Raw genomic sequence first — 18,402 nt, 5'->3', positions numbered from 1 at the left:
GATCTCTTCCTCTTCTTAAAAGACCACAGTCCTATCAGATTAGGACCCCACCCTGATAGCCTTATTTAACCTTAATTACCTCCTAAAGACTCTAGCCAGATATACTTACATTGAGGGTTAGGACTCCAACATGAATGGAGACAGAGGAGGGGTGCACAATTCAGTTCAGTGCAGTGCCTAAATTTTCCCTGATATCTTCAGAAATCTGATGTTCATTTTATTTCAGACAGAATTAATTTTATTGTTTCTTATGACATTCTTTTTTTTTTTTTTTTTTTTAATTTTTTTAGTGCTTATTTATTTTTGAGAAAGAGAGAGATCACAGTTAGGGGAGGAGCAGAGAGAGAGGGTGACACAGAATCCGAAGCAGACTCAAGGCTCTGAGCTGTCCGCACAGAGCCTGATGGCAGGGCTCGAACTAACGAACCGCGAGATCATGACCTGAGCCAAAGTCAGATGGTTAACCGACTAAGCAACCCAGGCACCCCTGTTTCTTATGACATTCTTAAGGTACTTGTTACTTTTCAGTGTATCATAGAAATTTTTATCTCATTTTAACTTCATGAACCATTTCTTCTTAGACACAAAATAGAATGAAGCTAATGGCGGACAACTATGAGGATGACCGCTTCATGTCCTCCCGTTCCAATCAAACCAATCACAAGCCCTCCCCAGACCAGGTAAGACTGCTCTTGAATGTTTTATAGAAACAAATGTGCTTTTATTTCCTTGTATTTTATACCAGCATGTTACAAATTCCAGAATATAAGTTAGAAAAATAAAATTAAATCATCAGTTTCTGATATCTCCTTCACTCATGTTTTTAAACACAGATTCAGTTTTTCTATAGGAAGGTGGTGGTGGATGATTCTGAATATTTTAAGAGGAGATACTTGAAAGTTTGAGGACTATAAAAAATCATTGAATTGGGTTGAGAAAAAAGATTAATCTCACAGATATATACTAATTTGTAAATGTCCTACTTTTCTTATTAAAACAATGCCTTATAAAAAAAAACTCTTTTGAGTTCAATAAGGCACAACTCTGTTTAGAGATAACTATTGTTTAATTGCAAATTTTAAAATATCTGATCATCACCCATTATAAAGAGTGAAAATTTCTTCTCTCTCATTTCCTTGGTTGATCCCTCCAGTATTTGTCATTCTTAAGGAAAATTATTGCCTTCAGCTTCTCATCAATGCAAAAGGGGCATTGATGAGTCTAAAGGGAGCCATATTCAACTCCAGTCTTTTGGAAGAACTGAACTCTCCCAAGATCTTGAAAATGATGGATGGGAGAGAGTGGTGAACAGATTACCTCATATCCCATTGCCAAAAATCAGATTTCAACATCTCCATCACACTCAATCTTAAAATGTATAGCTGAAGGAAAAAAATAATAATAATAGTTAAGTAATTACATCCATATGACTAAAAAGTCAAGGGAAACTCCCCCACTAAACATCCCCACTGAATGATAGCCATGGCATTGTCTTAGAAGAAGAAATATTGCAGATGAAAGCAGCAATAATATCCAAATTGCGATTTTTTTGTAAGATACAGAAGGCAGAGTCATAGTTTGATGACATTTACTAAACCAGTTTAGGCAAGCCTTATGTTTTAGAGGGAAAACAATACCAATCTTAATGTAGGCAGAATGGAGAACTGTCTGTCTGAGGTCAGCAGTCTTTCTTTGCCAAGAAATACTTTTGCTTTCTCTGCCTGTTCTTGATACCCAGAATTAAATTTATGCCAGTGCATATAAGATGAGTATTAGATTCTTTCCTTGAAATAGGTTTTGATAATGTATAAATACAAGAATTGGATGCCTGGGAGTAGTGGGAGGCAAACAGAAATGGGGAAAGTTTGAAGAAAAGGCAAAAATAAAGAAAAGCCTTCAACCTGATAATGTTGCCCAGATCTTGCTCTGAAATGGAGACAGTATCCTGGAAAGGTAGGAAGAGTAGAAGTGTAACAACAAACTAATTACTAATTTGAGTATGTTAGGGAATTTAGGGAATTAGAATCTAATATAAGAAGAGTCAAGAATTTAGAGACCATTTTCTTCTACTACATTATGCTTATGTCTTTGTTTTAAATACTAACCAACTCTTTTTCATTCCCATGCTGCTCTGGGACATTGTTCCCTTTGTCAACTCTCTCCCCTAGGATGAGGAGGAGGGTATATGGGCATAGCCAATCAGATGCTCTTAGTTCAGCCATTTTGTTCAGAACGGTGAGAAACACCTTTCCTTAACTATAGAAATGTTTTCTGTTTGTTTGCTTTCATTTTTTTTTTTTTTTTTTTACACAATCATTCTCACATCTTGTTTCTTTGTAATTCATGAAATTGTTTGGTGTGCTTTCTGTGTTCTCATTTTCACATGACTCCTGTGTGTATTGCTATGCTTCTGACATAGTGGGGTTGGGTTTTGTGGCTTTTTTTTCTTGTGTGTTAATAGTCACCTTTATAATTTCTTTATGTACATTTTTGGGAGAACTTCCAGGGCATATAAATAAATTTCTCCTTTTGTGATTTTATTAATAAACTACCTTATCTAGTGTGATTCAGCAGTGTCCTGGTAAGGTTCATAGTGACTTACATCAAACTGGAAGTAGAAAATTGTTCAAAAATTCTGCCAGTAGGTTTGGGATATACTTTTTATGATAATTAATTATAAATATATGTCTTTAAAAAAATTGTGCTGTGAACTAAAACTTTTTGTTTCTATCTGTAGAAGGATGCTCTGAATTCCCAGGGTCAGTGGTTCTTACAGAGTGCCTACATCCCCTAGGGCTTTGACATTACTCTCAAACTGTCCTTTAAGAAGTAAAGAAGTAAAGGAAGACCTTTTAAAAAATTGGTCTAAAGAATTCTTTCCCTCTCTTTTATGGATTGCTGCTGTGTTAAACAGTTGCCAGGACACTGTCTAGATTCTCCTTTCCAGGCCAATTGGCTAGAAAATACAGTCCAGCTGTGGCAGTATCTCCCTTTGATCTGATGCCCTGGAGGTTTGACTAAGGAAATCCTTTTCTTAGAAAAAAAAATAATTACAATTAATAAGTTCACACATATTGGTGGCCTTGCACTCCCTGGATTCACTGCCCTTGCTTATTGGTGATCTCACTCTTTTGGAGTCAGTTCTCCCTGAAAATTCTGTGTCTTAGTGTTATACTTCTTAAAATGATGAGAACATGTGTAAACCTCTCACTAGCAAACACAGCCAAGAAGGATGATGAGGTAAGTTGTGGAAAGGGGCATATACTGTGAAGATGGGAAGCTTTCCAAATGACTTTATCCTGAGGGTGTAAAAGGCGAAATGTATACCAGCCAAAAACCTCTTTCAGTTAGAGTGTTGCATGCCAGACAAAGCTAAAGCTGAGAAAATTAGTGTGCTAATTCTCTTTATCTACACTACCCCCTGTAAGGGTAGCTATTTGTCATCGTGAAGGATGTGGGGGCCATACAGTAGTTGAATATAGTTTACCAGTCCCCTCCTTCTAAATGAACCTGCCATGTCTATTTTGGCAGAACATAGGAGCCTCTTGGCATGCCTTAGCAGGAAGCACGTACCTGATGTATATGAATAGGATTGTATTGATTGTATACCCTTTTTCTAGCCAATCAGAAGAAACAAGTTAGTGGTACAGGAAGAAGGCCCATATGTAACTTCACCAGGAGACTGAAAAATGAACAAACCTTCACGTACACTTGTTCCTAAAGTCTCCACTGTATTTTCTCTACTTCCCTAATAGAATAACTCCTACAGAGAGTTGAAATGCTAGTAATTTTTTTTTCCAAAAGAAGTTTCCTTTTTCTAAATAAGTTTATTCCAAAAGTTTATTTTTTCCAAATAAAAGTACAGCTTACTGCACTAAAATATTAACTACCATTGGTTTAACACAGTGGAGTTGTAATTAGCTGGTCTTAAGTGGAGTTCCTATGATACAATACTTCCAATTTTCTAAAATGTGCTATAAATGTCATATTATCATAAGGGTTTCATAAGAAATGCGTGAGTGACTGCAGATGTAATGACTTGACCTCCAGTTTTCCTCACTTGTTTTCTTGCAGAAAAGTTTTTCCTAACAAAACTTTAAACTTTTGAAATTGATGATTTACCTTATAAAACTTAAGAATATAAATAATACTTTACATCTCAAACCTTTTGTAAAACACAGTACATATCAACAGCAAAACCTAGGTCTTACTAGATATAATCAATACTCAGGAAGAGAATCATAGAAGTACGGAGCTGAGAGGGGTCTCGGTAATTTCATAAGAAGTGGCAGAACATGATGGTTAAGACTCTAGGCTTTGGAGCAGAATGTCTCTGGTGAAATCTTAACACCACCATGTATTTAACTTGTGACTTCGGACAAGATACTTAATCTCCCTGCAGTTCAATTTCTTCATCTTTCAAATGGGTGTTGTTGTGAAAAGCAGATGAGTTGTGAAAGGCATAAACTTTGTGGAGTTAGACAGCACTGCTTTGCATCTAGACTCCTCCACCTTCTTCGTGGCCTGGGGAAATTAACTCAGTTTTTTTGTGAAAATGGGTTTATTAATGGACTACTTTGTAGGGTTGTTGGACAGATTAATAAGTTAATGTATGTAAAATGAATTGAACAGTGTCTTCCACCATGTACTCTGCTTATATTATTATATTTGTTGTTGCTGCTGTCATCATTAACTTGAATCCACCTCCAGGAAGTAGTCAGCATTCAGTAAGTGTCAGTTACTATTTTTATTAATATCTATTCCAGTGCCCTCATTTTATATTTTAAGGGTGCTAAAAAAAATTAAAAAAAAAAAAAAAAGATTTAGATATGACATTAAAGCCCCCAGGCATTTCTGTGGTATGGAAAGAGGAACTAGTAGCTGACAGTGAAAGAGATAATCTAAGACATATTGATGATTATATCTCCCTTTCTGTCACCAAAAGTTTAATCTCTTGTATGCTGAGGAATTTTTTTCCCTCGAGAAAACACCTTGAATTTTTCTATAAAAGAGATTTATTCATTGAAACTTTCTTTGAAAGAGTTTGCTGTCAAGAAACCCTCCTCAGACACACAGAAGAAAGCAAGTGTTACCTCCAGTTAGAAAGCATGAAAGTCCCAGGGCACCTGCATGGCTCAGTCGGTTAAGTGTCCAATTTCAGCTCAAGTCATGATCTCGTGGTTCGTGAGTTTGAGCCCTGTGTCAGGCTCAGTGCTGACAGCTCAGAGCCTGGAGCCTGTTTTGGATTCTGTGTCTCCCTCTCTCTCTACCCCTACCCCATTCATGCTCTGTCTCTCTCTCCTTCAGAAGTAAGTAAACATTTTTTTAAAAAATGTATTTAAGAAGAAAGCATGAGAGTCCCTTCTCTTTCCCCTCAGCCTATAGGAAATCCATGTGAAATGTGTTCCCACTATTTTCCATCCCTTTAATTTGTGTTTTCTTCTTTCTTGTTTTTCCCTTACAGTAGAAAGTAGTCCCCATGGGCGCAGGGACTTCAATATGTTTACTTTTCTATTTCTATCATCTTGGGCACCTGGGTGGCTCAGTCAGTTGGTTAAGTGTCTGACTTCAGCTCAGGTCATGATCTCACGGTTTGTGAGTTTGAGCCCCGCATCTGGCTCTGTGCTGACAGCTCAGAGCCTGGAGCCCACTTCAGATTCTGTGTCTCCCCCTCTCTCTGCCCCTCCCATGCTCATGCTCTGTCTCTCTCTGTCTCTCAATAATAAATAAGCGTTAAAAAAAAATGTGTATTTCTATCATCTAGAAAATTCCTAGTATATAGTAGGCCCTCAGTAAGTTTATATTAAATTAATTAACTTTTGAATTAATGAAATCCAGAGAAGAAACAGTAAAGTTTACACTGAAACCAAGAGCATAGAATTAGCTGTTAGCTTTAATGTCAGCATTACCAGTACAAGAAAGGGAAGTTTTGAAAAGGAAGATAGGAAAAGTGTCTAGAAACAAAAGACCTGTACAGAGAAATGTTAAGAATTTAAAGGAAAGCCATAATTAAGCCCTAGAATCAGGCTCCCATAATTTCATTCTAAATAAAAAAGAGTTGACTATAATTGAGAAATATTTTCTGTTGAAAACTGAACATCCTTCGGGTAGAAACTTTCCTCCTAGAACCTGTGACTCATAGCCATTAGAAAGAACCTGGAGCATAGTAGATACCATGGCCATGTGTTCTTTGTATACTTCATTCTGTGGAAGCGCTTTATGTAAACTAGCAGCAGACCCCCTCAAATAAAGGATGTATTTGTCAAGAGACTTACCATTTGGTCTTGGAATAAGACCATTCCACTGACTAAAATCTGAAAGAGTTGCCTGACTATTCGATCAGCACTATAGCATCTCAAAACATGTTTTGGACCAGTATGTTATGAAACTTTTCTTTCTTAGAGATATCACTGGTAAGACAAACTTTTAATACAAATGTTTAATTTTTTTTAATGTTTATTTTTGAGAGAGAGAGTGACAGGAGCGAGGGAGGGGTAGAGAGAGAGGGAGACACAGAATCCAAAGCAGGCTCCAGGCTCCAGCTATCAGCACAGAGCCCGATGCGGGGCTGGAATCCACAAACTGGGAGATCATGACCTGAGCCAAAGTTGGATGCTTAACTGACTGAGCCACCCAGGCACCCCATTTTTTTTTAATGTTTATTTTTTATTTTTGAAAGAAAGAGAGTGCGAAGGGGAAGGGGCAGAGAGAGGGAGACATAGAATCTGAAACAGGATTCAGGCTCTGAGCTGTCAGCACAGAGCCTGACATGGGGCTCGAACTCATGAACTGCGAGATCAAGACCTAAGTCAAAGTCAGACACTTAACTGACTAAGCTACCAAAGGTGCCCCCAGAAGTTTTTTATTTTAATGAAGTTGAACTTTTCAATTATTTCTTTTATGGATTGTGCCTTTCGTGACTAAAAAGTCATTGTCATACCCAAGATCACCTAGGTTTTGTCCTATATTATCTTCTAGGAATGTTATAGCTTTGCGTTTTACATTTAGGTCTATGATCCATTTTGAACTGATTTTTTGAAGAGTGTAAGGTTTGTGCCTAGACTGATCTTTTTGCATGTGGATGTCCAGTTCTAGCATCATTTTTTGAAAAGACTCTGTGTGTTCCATTTTATTGCCTATACTGTTTTGCCAAAGATCAGGTGACTCTAAGTATGTGGGTCTGTTTCTGGGCTCTCTGTTGTTTCCCACTGATTTATTTGCTGGTTCTTTTGTCGATATTATATTATCTTTATTACTGTAGCTTTATAGTAAGGCTTGAAGTCAGGTAGTGTCAGATCTCCAACTTTGTTTTCTCCTTCAAAATTATGTTGACTATTCTGTATCTTTTGGCACTCCATATGAACTTCAGAATCAGTTTTCTGTTTTCCACAAAATAACTTGCTGGGATTTTGATTGGGATTGCATTGAATCTAGAGATCAGGTTGGAAAGAACTGACATCTTGACAATACTGGGTCTTCCTATCCATGAACCTGGACTGTCTCTCCATGTTTAGTTTTTTCATTGATTTCATTCATCAGAATTTTGTAATTTTCTTCATATAGATCTTGTACATATTTTGTTAGATTTATACTTAAGTATTTCATTTGGGGGGATGCTATGTAAATGGCATTGTGTTTTTTATTTCAAATTCCACTTGTTCACTGTTGGTATATCAGAAATCAATTGATTTTATATTAACCTTATACCCTACAACCTTATTATTGTAATTGTTAGGGTCAGGCGTAAGGCAGGGTAAAGATAGGAGTCAGAGGCTAGAAAATTTTAGCAGTCAAAGGCTTTATTTGGGAACTAAGGTCTCGGGCGAGGTTCCGTGACTCAGGGAGAGAGAGAGGAGTCAGGGAAGTCGCACCCAAGTGTGGTGGGGTTTTTAAGCTGCAGCGGTTCCGGGTTTAGGTCTGGGTGGGCCTTTTTAGCATCAGGTGGTGCTGTTGCTCGGTGATTGGTTGACCTCCAATTCGTTCTGGCAGCTACTAGGGGCTTTTCGTTGGGTTGCGCTGGCAAGATGGCTGTCCCCTCTACTGTGGTTCCAAGGACATCCTAACAGTAATTAATTGCTTATTAGTTCCAGGAGTTTTTGTTATTGTTCTTCAGTCATTTGGATTTTCTACTAGACAATAATGTCATCTCTGAGTAGAGACAGTTTTATTTCTTCCTTCCCAATCTGTGTGTCTTTTATTTCCTTTTTTTTTTTTTTTTTTTTTTTTTTTTTTTTTTTTTTGTCTTATTGCATTAACTAGAACTTCTAGTACAATATTGGAAAGAAGTGGTGCAGGGACCATCCTTGTATATACCTGATCTTAGTGGGAAAGCCTCAAATTTCCCACCATTATGTATGATGTTAGCTTTATATATATTTTTTGTAGACATTCTTTATCAAGTTGAGGAAGTTCCCCTCTCTATTCCCAGTTTACTGAGAGCTATTATCATGAATTGGTGTTGGATTTTGTCAGGTGTTTTGTCTACATCTATTAATACAATTATGTGATTTTCCTTCTTTTGCCTGTTGATGATCATGATGGCTTACACTAATTGATTTTCAAATGTTGAACCAGCCTTGCATACCTGGGATAAATTTTACTTGGTCTTGGTGTATAATTTTTTTTTATGCATTGTTGGATTCAGTTGCAAATATTTTGTTGAGGTCTTTTGCATCTATGTAAATGAGAGATACTGGTCTGTAGTTTTCTGTTCTTCTGATGTCTTTGCCTGGTTTTGGTATTAGGGTAATGCTGGCCTCATAGAGTGAGTTAGGAAGTATTCCCTCTGCTTCTGTCCTCTGAAAGAGATTGTAGAGAATTGATATAATTTCTTCCATTTAAGGAAAACGGGTAAAATTTATCAGTTAACCCCTCTGATGTAACTACTTTCTTAGATGTTTACCTTAATCTTTATAATAATATATCTTACAGTTAGTAGACTACAAATGCATTTTCCTTAAAAAATTATAAGTCCTAGATAAATTTCTTTATGTAGATACAATATTCCTTGCTTGCTTTAAATATCGCTAACATGTATTAGAGAAAGACTCCAAAATTATAAGGTCTTTTTAAACCTGGCACTCACATCCTGTTATTTTATTTAGTCATCTCCATGTTTAAAGAAGAGTCCTATTCTTGGGGGGAAATTTTGTCTTCTGTAAAATAAATTTCTGCATTGAAACTCATTTTTTTCAATTAATTTTCCATATCAAAATGGAAGCTATGTTTTTAATCAGATTTTGTTCAAAGTAAAAAAAAATTTTTTTTAGACAGAAGCAGTGAAGGAAGTGGGAAGTTGTTTAATGGGTTTAGAGTTTCAGTTTTGGAAGGTGAAAAATATAGAGGTTGGTTGCACACCAGTGTGAATATACTTAACACTGCTGAACTGTACACTTAAAAATGGTTAAATGGAAATTTTTATGTTATGTGTATTTTACTACAGGTTTTTGTTTTTTGTGGGGGTTTTTTGCCACAATTTAAACAACGTTTCAGGGGCGCCTGGGTGGCTCAGTTGGTTAAGCGTCCGACTTCAGCTCAGGTCACGATCTCGCAGTCCGCGAGTTCGAGCCCCGCGTCGGGCTCTGGGCTGATGGCTCAGAGCCTGGAGCTTGCTTCCGATTCTGTGTCTCCCTCTCTCTCTGCCCCTCCCCCGTTCATGCTGTGTCTCTCTCTGTCTCAAAAATAAATAAAACGTTAAAAAAAAAAATTTTTTTTAACGTTTTTAGTGAAAAACGACTAATGGTGATCTGGCAAAATGTATTCAAAATATGCACTATTATTTGAAATATTATATAAGTAAGACAGAGAGGCACCCTTCTTTACCAGATAAATACCTTAAAGTTTTGAAATGGAAAAGGACTGCCTTTGAGCTTTTGTTTAGCTTTTTGTTCTCTACTTGGGAACAGAGCTATTGATTTTAGTAGTTGATCTCTTAGCATATTAAAGAATGTGTACTGTTTGGGGGCTTCCGTGAGTTGAACTACTTAGGATAGGAAGCTCCTCCAAAAGGATCATTTACATAATTTATTGTTTTTAAATATGTTCACACTGGGGCTTACTTTAACAAAGGTACACAACCCATACTTACTACCAAGACTTTATGTAGCCAACCTAGCAGCTACATGCTGAGTTTTTAAGTGAGTTGAAACACTAAGTAATTTTACCAACTTCAATTATATGGGATCTTTGCTTTTTTTTTTTTTTTCAACATCTTATTATGAAACTTTTCCAACATACAGGAAAGTTGAAAAAAATTGTCTTAAACCTAGAGTCTCTTAAGATTTTGTTACGTTTACTTTATCACATCTTTCCATCTGTATGTCAACCGGTCTCATTTTTTTCATGCATTTCAAAGTAAGAGACACTTGTATCCATCACCCCATGCTTATTAATTAAAATTCAAAATTTTATGAGTTTTTATGAAAATTTTATGAAAATTCAAAAATTTATGGTTTCTTTTTTTATTAGTGAAATGTACCAATCTTAAGCTATGCTATTCTATGAGTTTTGTGTGACCTAAACTCCTATTAAGATATAGAAAGGGGTTAGCAAATATTTTTTTAAGAGTTACATAGTAAATATTTAGGTTTCTGTAGCAGCTACTTAAGTCTACCACTGTAGCGAGAAAGCATTAGTGGACAATAAGTAATTAAATAAGAATGGTTCTGTTCCAATAAAACTTTATTTATGGTCACTGAGATTTGAATTTCATAGAATTTTTACATATCATGAAATAGTTTTCTCCAACCATTAAAAAGTGCAAAAATTATTCTTAGCCAACAGACATGCAAAAATAACGGCTGTCTGGATTTAGATCATTTGGTCATTGTTGTTTGCCAAGCCCTGATACAGAATATTAACATCTCCCAAGAAAATTTTCTCTCACCTCTTGTCGTTTCCCAGTCTGTACCTACGTACTCACACCTAGAGGCAAACACAGTTAATGTTTGTGTGTTTGCTTGACATAAATTAATTTGCCTGTTCTAGAACCACATATAAATGGAATCATACAGTCTGTACTCTTGTGTAAGATTTATTTTACTCAGCATAATACATTTAAATTTCATTCATTTTTTTTGAGTAAGGACCTATATGTGAGACCTGAAACCATAAAAGTCCTTGAAGAGAGCAGAGGTCTTTGACATCGAATGTACCAACATCATTCTAGATATGTCTCCTTAGACAAGGGAAATAAAAACAAAAATAAACTATTGGGACTACATCAAAACTAAAGGTTCTTCACAGCAAAGAAACAACCAACAAAACTAAAAGACATCCTACTGAATGGGAGATGTTTGCAAATGATATATCTGATAAGGGGTATCCAAAAGATATAAAGAACTTACACATAACTCAACACTAAAAAAATAAATAATCCAATTAAAAAATGGGCAGAAGACATGAACAGACATTTCTCCAAAGAAGACATCCAGATGCCCCACAGACACATGAAAAGATGTTCAACATCACTCATTATCAGGGAAATGCAAATCAAAACCGCAATGAGATATCACTTCACACCTGTTAGAATAGGTAAAATCAAAATCTCAAGAAATAACAAGTGTTAGAAGGACGTGGGGAAAAAAAGGAACCCTCATGCACTGTTGGTGGGAATACAAACTGGTGCACCCACAGTAAAAAAACAATACAGAGGTTTTTCAAAAATTAAAAATAGAGCTACCCTGCAATCCAGTAATCACACTCCTGGGTATTTAGCCAAAGAATACAAAACACTAATTCAAAGGGATTTATGCACCCCTGTGTTTAGTGCAACATTTACAGTATAGCCAAATTATGAAAGTAGCCCACATGTCCATCAACAGATGAATAAAGAATGTATGGTATATATATACAATAGAATATTATTCAGCCATAAAAAAATAATGAAATTTTGTCATTTGCAGTACCATGGATGGATCTAGAGAATATTATGCTAAGCTAAATAAGCCAGTCAGAGAAAGACAAATACCATATGATTTCACTCATCTGTGGAATTGAAGAAACAAATGAATAAAGGGGGAAAAAAAGAGACAAACCAAAAAACAGACCCTTAACTATAGAGAACACACTGGTAGTTACCAGCAGAGAGATGGGTGAGAGGATGGGTGATATAGGTGAAGATTAAGAGTACATTTATCATGATTAGCACTGACTAATGTATAGAGTTTTTGAATCGCTGTATTGTACACCTGAAACTATTACAACACTGTACATTAACTACACTGGAATAAAATAAAATAAAAAATAAAATTCATTTTTTTAATTGTAGATGTAGTTCATTTTTATTGCTTAGTTGTATTCCATTGTGTGGTGACTGATCACAGTTCATTTAGATCTCTTTGATCAGTTTGACAGACAAACTGGCCTGTCTCCAGTTTGGGGCAATTATGGATAAAACTATTCTTAAACACGTCTTTAGGTGGACAGATGCCTTTATTTCTTCAGGTAACTACCTACAAATGGACTTACCTTTGTTATTTGATAGGTATCTCTTGAGTTTTATAAGAAACTGCCACTTTTTCAAAGTGGTTATATCATATTTTTTGCTCCCACCAGCAACAAATGAGACTTCTGGTTGTTCCACATCCTTCTAAACATTTGATACTTTCCTTTTTTTTTTTTTTTTTTTTTATTTTGACCATTTTTATGGCTGTATACAGGTATTTCATTGTGGTTTTCATTTTAATTCTGTCACTGATTAGTGATGAGCACTTTGTCATGTGCTGACTGGCTATTTGCATGTTTTCCTTTCTGAAGCATCTGTTCACATTTTTATTTTTAATTGAATTTTTGTCTTATTAAGTTGTAAGCATTCTTTATATGGTTTAGATACCAGTCCTTTTTGAGATACATATCTTGCAAATATTTTCTCCTAGTCTGTGGCATGTGTGTTCAGTTTTTTAATGGTATTTTTTCATTATCAGAAGTCTTTAATTTACTGAAGTCTAATTCATCAGTTTCTAATGGTTATTGCTTTCTAGTTTCTAAGAAACTTTTGCCTAACACATAAGAGCTAAAATATTCTGTTTTTTTTTTCCTTTTTCCAGACACTTTATCATTTTGTGTCTACATTTAGTTCTGTAATCCACCTCTAAGTTTGATATATTTTGGTAAGGTAAGGGGTCAAGTTTCTTTTTTTTCCCCAAATGCATATCCAGTTGTTCTTAAATACTATTCTTTCTCTATAGAATTCCTGTGCACCTTTGTAAAAAAATCAAAGATGTAAATATGTGTCTATGTTTGTGCCTCTTCTGTTTTATATTACCACGCTGCCTTAATGCTTGCTATAGTTTCATAATATGTTAAAATCAGGTAGTGTAAGTCTTTCAAATTGTTAATCTTTTTTTTTTAAGTTTATTTATTCATTTTGAGAGAGCACAAGTGGAGAAGGGGCAGAGAGAGAGAGGAAGAGAGAGAATCTCAAGCAGGCTCCACACTGTCAGGGCAGAGTCCAATGCAGGGCTTGAACTCACAAACCATGAGGTCATGACCTGAGCCAAAATCAAGAGTTGGACACTTAACCGACTGAGTCACCCAGGTGCCGCATCAAATTGTTAGTTTTTATTAAAGTTGTTATAGTTATTTCAGGTTGTTTGCATTTTCATATAGATTTTAATCTGTCAGTTTCTATGACAAATCATGCAGGGAGGGTATTTAGATTGCATTGATTCTGTAAACTAGTTTGGGGATAGTTGACATTTTAACACTATTAAGTCTTTCAAACCATGAACATAGTATAGTTCTCCATTTAATTAGATCTTCTTTAACTTGTATCTACAATGTTTTATTTCAGTTGTTTGCTGCAAATATATAAAAATACAGTTGTTGTTTTTTATATTGAAATACCTTACAGTTTTGCTTACCTCACTTATCCTGGCAGTTTTATTATTATTTAGTTTAAAATATTTTCTCTTCTTCCTACAGATTTGCAAAAGTGTCTAATTGCAAATTGGGTCATATTTTTATTGATTTCCAGGTGAATCTCATTGTGATCAGAGAATATACTTTGTATTATTTTAATATTCTATATTTTCTGAGGCTTTCATTTTCTGTCCCAGAATACAGTCCATGTTGATGAATATACATGTGCTCCTGAAAGGAATGGTATTCTTTAGTTATTGCATATAGTGTTTTATAAATATCAGTTAGGTCCAGGTGGTTGATAAAATCGCTCACAAATTGCATGACTTTACCAAAAACTTATGAGATGGAGATGTCTATTAGTTGCTGAGAAAGAAATATTAAAATATTCAAGTATAATTGGAATTTTTGTATTTGTCCTTTGAATTCTTCGATTTTTGCTTCATACATTTTGACATTGTTATTATTTGCATACCCATTTATGATTGTACTCTTATTAAACATTCTTCTTGTCATTATGAAATATCCTTATTTCTAATAATACCCTTTGTCTTTAAATTATTAGTCTTAAATCAACAGGGAGCAATGTAAAGTGACAGTAGAGGTCACTTAAGTGTTGTCTGGCAAATTAACAGGCATTCAATGAATACTTCTTGAATATTGACTTTCTCCAGCTTTAGTTTTTCTCAAGATTGCTTTTCTTCTTTTCTTTAATGTTTATTTATTTACTTTAGAGAGAGAGAGGGTCAGAAAGGGAAGGAGACAGAGAATCCCAAGCAGGCTCCTGTCTGTTGGCACAGAGCCCAGCATGGGGCTAGAATTTACGAACTGAACCGTGAGATCATGACCTGAGCCAAAATCAAGAGTCGGATGCTTAACTGACTGAGCCACCTGGGCACCCCTCTCAAGATTACTTTTAGATAGGGGCGCCTGGGTGGCTCAGTCAGTTAAGCGTCTGACTTCAGCTCAGGTCATGATCTCACGGTCCATGAGTTCGAGCCCTGCATCAGGCTCTATGCTGACAGCTCAGAGCCTGGAGCTAGCTTTGGATTCTGTGTCTCCCTCTCTCTCTGCCCCTCCTCTACTCATGCTCTGCCTCTCAAAAATGAATAAATGTTAAAAAAAAAAAAAAAAGATTACTTTTAGATAATTCATGACCTTTTATGGGTCCTTAGAAATTTTAAGATTATTTATTCTATTTCTGTGAAAAATGTCATTGGTATTTAAATAAGGATTGCATTGAATCCATAGATTAGATTGCTTTGTGTAGTTTGGACATTTTAATAATATCAGTTCTTCCCATCCTTGAGCATGGAATATCTTTCCATTTATTTGTGTCTTTGATTTCTTTCATTAATGACTTACAGTATTCAATATACAGGTCTTTTACCTTCTTGGTTAAATTTATTCCTAGGTATGTTATTCTTTTTTTTTTTTAACATTTATTTTTGAGAGAGCGCAAGTGGGGGAGGGGCAGACACACACACACACACACACACACACACACACACACACACACACACAGAATCCAAAGCAGGCTCCAGGCTCTGAGTTGTCAGCGCAGGGCCCGACACAGGGCTTGAACCCACGAACTGTGAGATCATGACCTGAGCCAAAGTTGGATGCTTAACCAACTGAGCCACCTAGGCGCCCCTCTTTTTGATGTAATTGTAGACAAGATTGTTTTCTTAATTTCTCTTTCTGATAGTTTATTATTAGTGTATAGAAACAACAGTTTTTTGCGTATTGATTTTGTATCCTACAACTTTACAGAATTCATATATTCTAACAATTTTTTGGCACAGTCTTTAGAGTGTTCTATACATAATATGTCATCTGCAAATAGTAACAGTTTTACATCTTCCTTTTTGATTTGGTTGGCTTTTATATCTTTTTCTTGCCTAATTGCTTTGGATAGGACTTCCAATACTAAAAAAAATGTAAAAATAGACATTCTTTTTTTTTTTAATGTTTGTTTATTTTTGAGAGAGAGCGAGTGTGTGTGCAAGCTAGGAAGAGGCAGAGAGAGAGGGAGACAGAGGATCCGAAGCAGGCTCTGTGCTGACAACGCAGAGCCCAACACAGGGCTCGAGCTCATGAACTGTGAGATCATGACCTGAGCTGAAGCCGGGCGCTTAACCCACTGAGCCACCCAGGAGCCCTGGTAAAAATAGACATTCTTGTTTTGTCCTGATCTTTCAGGAAGCGCTCTCAGCTTTTTGTTACTGAATATGTTAACTGTGGACTTGTCATATATGACCTTTATTATGTTGATGTGTGTTCCCTCTATACCCACTTAGTTGAGAGTTTTTATCACAAATGGATGTTTAATATGGTCAAATGCTTTTTCTGCCTCTATTGAGATGACTATCATCATTTTATCCTTCATTTTGTTAACGGTGTATTGCATTGACTAACTTGCAGGCGTTGAAGTATCCTTGTACCCCTGGAATAAATCCCACTGGATCCAAGATGTGATCCTTTTAATGTATTGTTGAATTCAGTTTGCTAATATTTTCTTGAGGTTTGTGTGTGTGTGTATGTGTCTATGTTCATCAGAGATATTGGCTTATAATTATTTTCTTTCTTGTGGCATTTCTGTTTTCTTCTAGTTTTGGTATCAGGGTAATACTGGCCTCATAAAATGAGTTTTCAAGAGTTTCCCTTCCTCTGTTTTTTGGAAGAGTTTGAGAAGAATTGCTGTTAATTCTTTAAATATTTGGTAGAATGCACCAGTGAAACCATCTGGTCCCAGGCTTTTCTGTTTGGGGAGATTTTTGATGACTGATTCAATCTCCTTACTCAATATTGGTCTGTTTAGATTTTCTATTTCTTCATTATTCAAACTTGATAGGTTGTACGTTTATAGGAATGTATCCTTTTCTTCTAGGTTATCCAATTTGTTGGCATATAATTGTTCCTAGTAGTCTCTTATGAGCCTTTGTATTTCTGTGGTATCAGTTGTAACATCTCCTCCTTTATTTCTGATTTTATTTATTTAAATCCTCTCTCTTTTCTTCCTTGGAGAGTCTAGCTATTGTTTGTCAATTCAAAACACCAGCTCTTAGTTTCATTGATCTTTTCTATTGTCTTTTTGGTTTCTATTTCCTTTACTTCTACTCTGATCTTCAGCATTTCCTCCTTCTATTAACTTTGGCCTTTATTTGTCCTTTTTCTAGCCCCTTGAGGTATAAAGTTAGATTGTTTATTGAGACTTTTCTTGTCTTTTGAGGCAGGCATTTATCACTATGAACTTCCCTCTTAGATTGGTTTTAACATTTTAAAGAGAAATAAAGTAAACATTGAAGTAGTCCCCTGTGATTTTCTTTACTGGCCATCTGCTGAAAGATTATGTCATGAGAAGAGCTGATGATATATATACTTCACAGGTCAACAGTAACTCACTAACCCATAGCCAGAGAAAATACCAGAATGGCTTGGGACCTCAAGAAGCTTTTATTTGAATCTTTAAAACCTAAGAAACTTTTCTTTTCTTTTCTTTCTGTTGAATTGGTTGTTAATCTCTTTTTAGCTTTGGAATAGCACTTTTCTGCTTAGACTAGAGGAAAATTAAGATTTTTTGCTGTCAGGAATTATTTCTTTCAAAGTGGTATTTCTCTTCTATAAAAGGGTACACTTATATAATTTTGTTAAGGCACTTATACTGAATTGTGTTTAATAGTTGGGAGTGAGAGTACTTTTTGGTATGTGATTTTGCTACTTCTCCTGTGGGGATAGTAATATTTTCCTGCAAGAGTGGATGCTTCCGCTTCTACTTCCTGCTGTCCTCTTTCCCCCAAACTTATAAGAGCCCTTGATAAACAGAGCGGAGAAACAAGCATTGTATACCAGTGTTCTCACCAGCCTCACCAGATCCTGACTCTTTTATTCCACTAAGAGAGGTGCCAGTCATCTATACCTGCTCAGCCTTATCTCACAGCAAAGATTGAAACAAAAAGAATTCGTCACAAAAATAATCACTCCTCTGTGAACAAAGGTTCACATCATTCCTCCTTGATGTGTTTTGGCCTTTCCAGAATAACTGTGGGACAGTGTTGATCTGTTTATATGACTTGGACAGAGCTGTTAGGTTTTTAGTACAACCTTTCAACTGCCAAAGTTGTTTTTCTCTGACAGACTGACTGTTAGGATCAACTATCATTTTTCTGGCCCTTAGATATTAAATTCCTCAAACTTCAAATATGTCTTTTCTGTTTCACATTAATTATCCAAGAAAAATGTAGACAGCTGTTTGTATAATTAAAAAAACATTAAATGAAGGTCAGATATTTTAAGTAATTCATTAACCTCTTAGATCCTTAGTTTATTCATCTCTAAAATGAGTGTGATGATAACTGTCCTATTTCTCTTAAGGCAGTGTAGTGAGTGTGAAAGTTGTTTATAAGTCCATAAGCTGCTATGCAAATAGTAGGTGCACAGCCAGCATTCACTTCAGATAGCTTTTGTGTGGTATTTGAAGTGTAACACAGGCAGTTTTCATTTTTAGTTTTAGAACATTTTTTACAGATACATCAAAGGAAT

General features: G+C 35.7%; 1 protein-coding gene across 13 annotated transcripts in view; it reads left to right on the top strand.

Annotated features, from left to right (window-relative positions):
• ERC1 (ELKS/RAB6-interacting/CAST family member 1) overlaps nt 1-18,402 on the top strand; it is a 523,992-nt gene that overhangs the window by 432,867 nt on the left and 72,723 nt on the right. For 9 of the 13 annotated variants that reach the window (XM_078450206.2, XM_078450210.2, XM_078450204.2 and 6 more), the window contains one exon: nt 582-680. In XM_078450206.2, the coding sequence (XP_078306332.1) occupies nt 582-680 (99 nt within the window). Of the gene's footprint in view, nt 1-581; nt 681-2,168; nt 2,236-18,402 lie in introns of all 13 variants that reach the window. The other 4 variants (XM_078450214.2, XM_078450213.2, XM_078450212.2 and 1 more) reach the window with 1 other exon arrangement.

The sequence above is a fragment of the Panthera onca genome, chromosome B4 (assembly GCF_046562875.1).
Source record: "Panthera onca isolate mPanOnc1 chromosome B4, mPanOnc1 haplotype 2, whole genome shotgun sequence".
NCBI classification, from domain to species: Eukaryota; Metazoa; Chordata; class Mammalia; order Carnivora; family Felidae; genus Panthera; species Panthera onca.
Note: the sequence above shows the minus strand (reverse complement) of the source record. Positions and strands in the feature narration are given on the sequence as shown.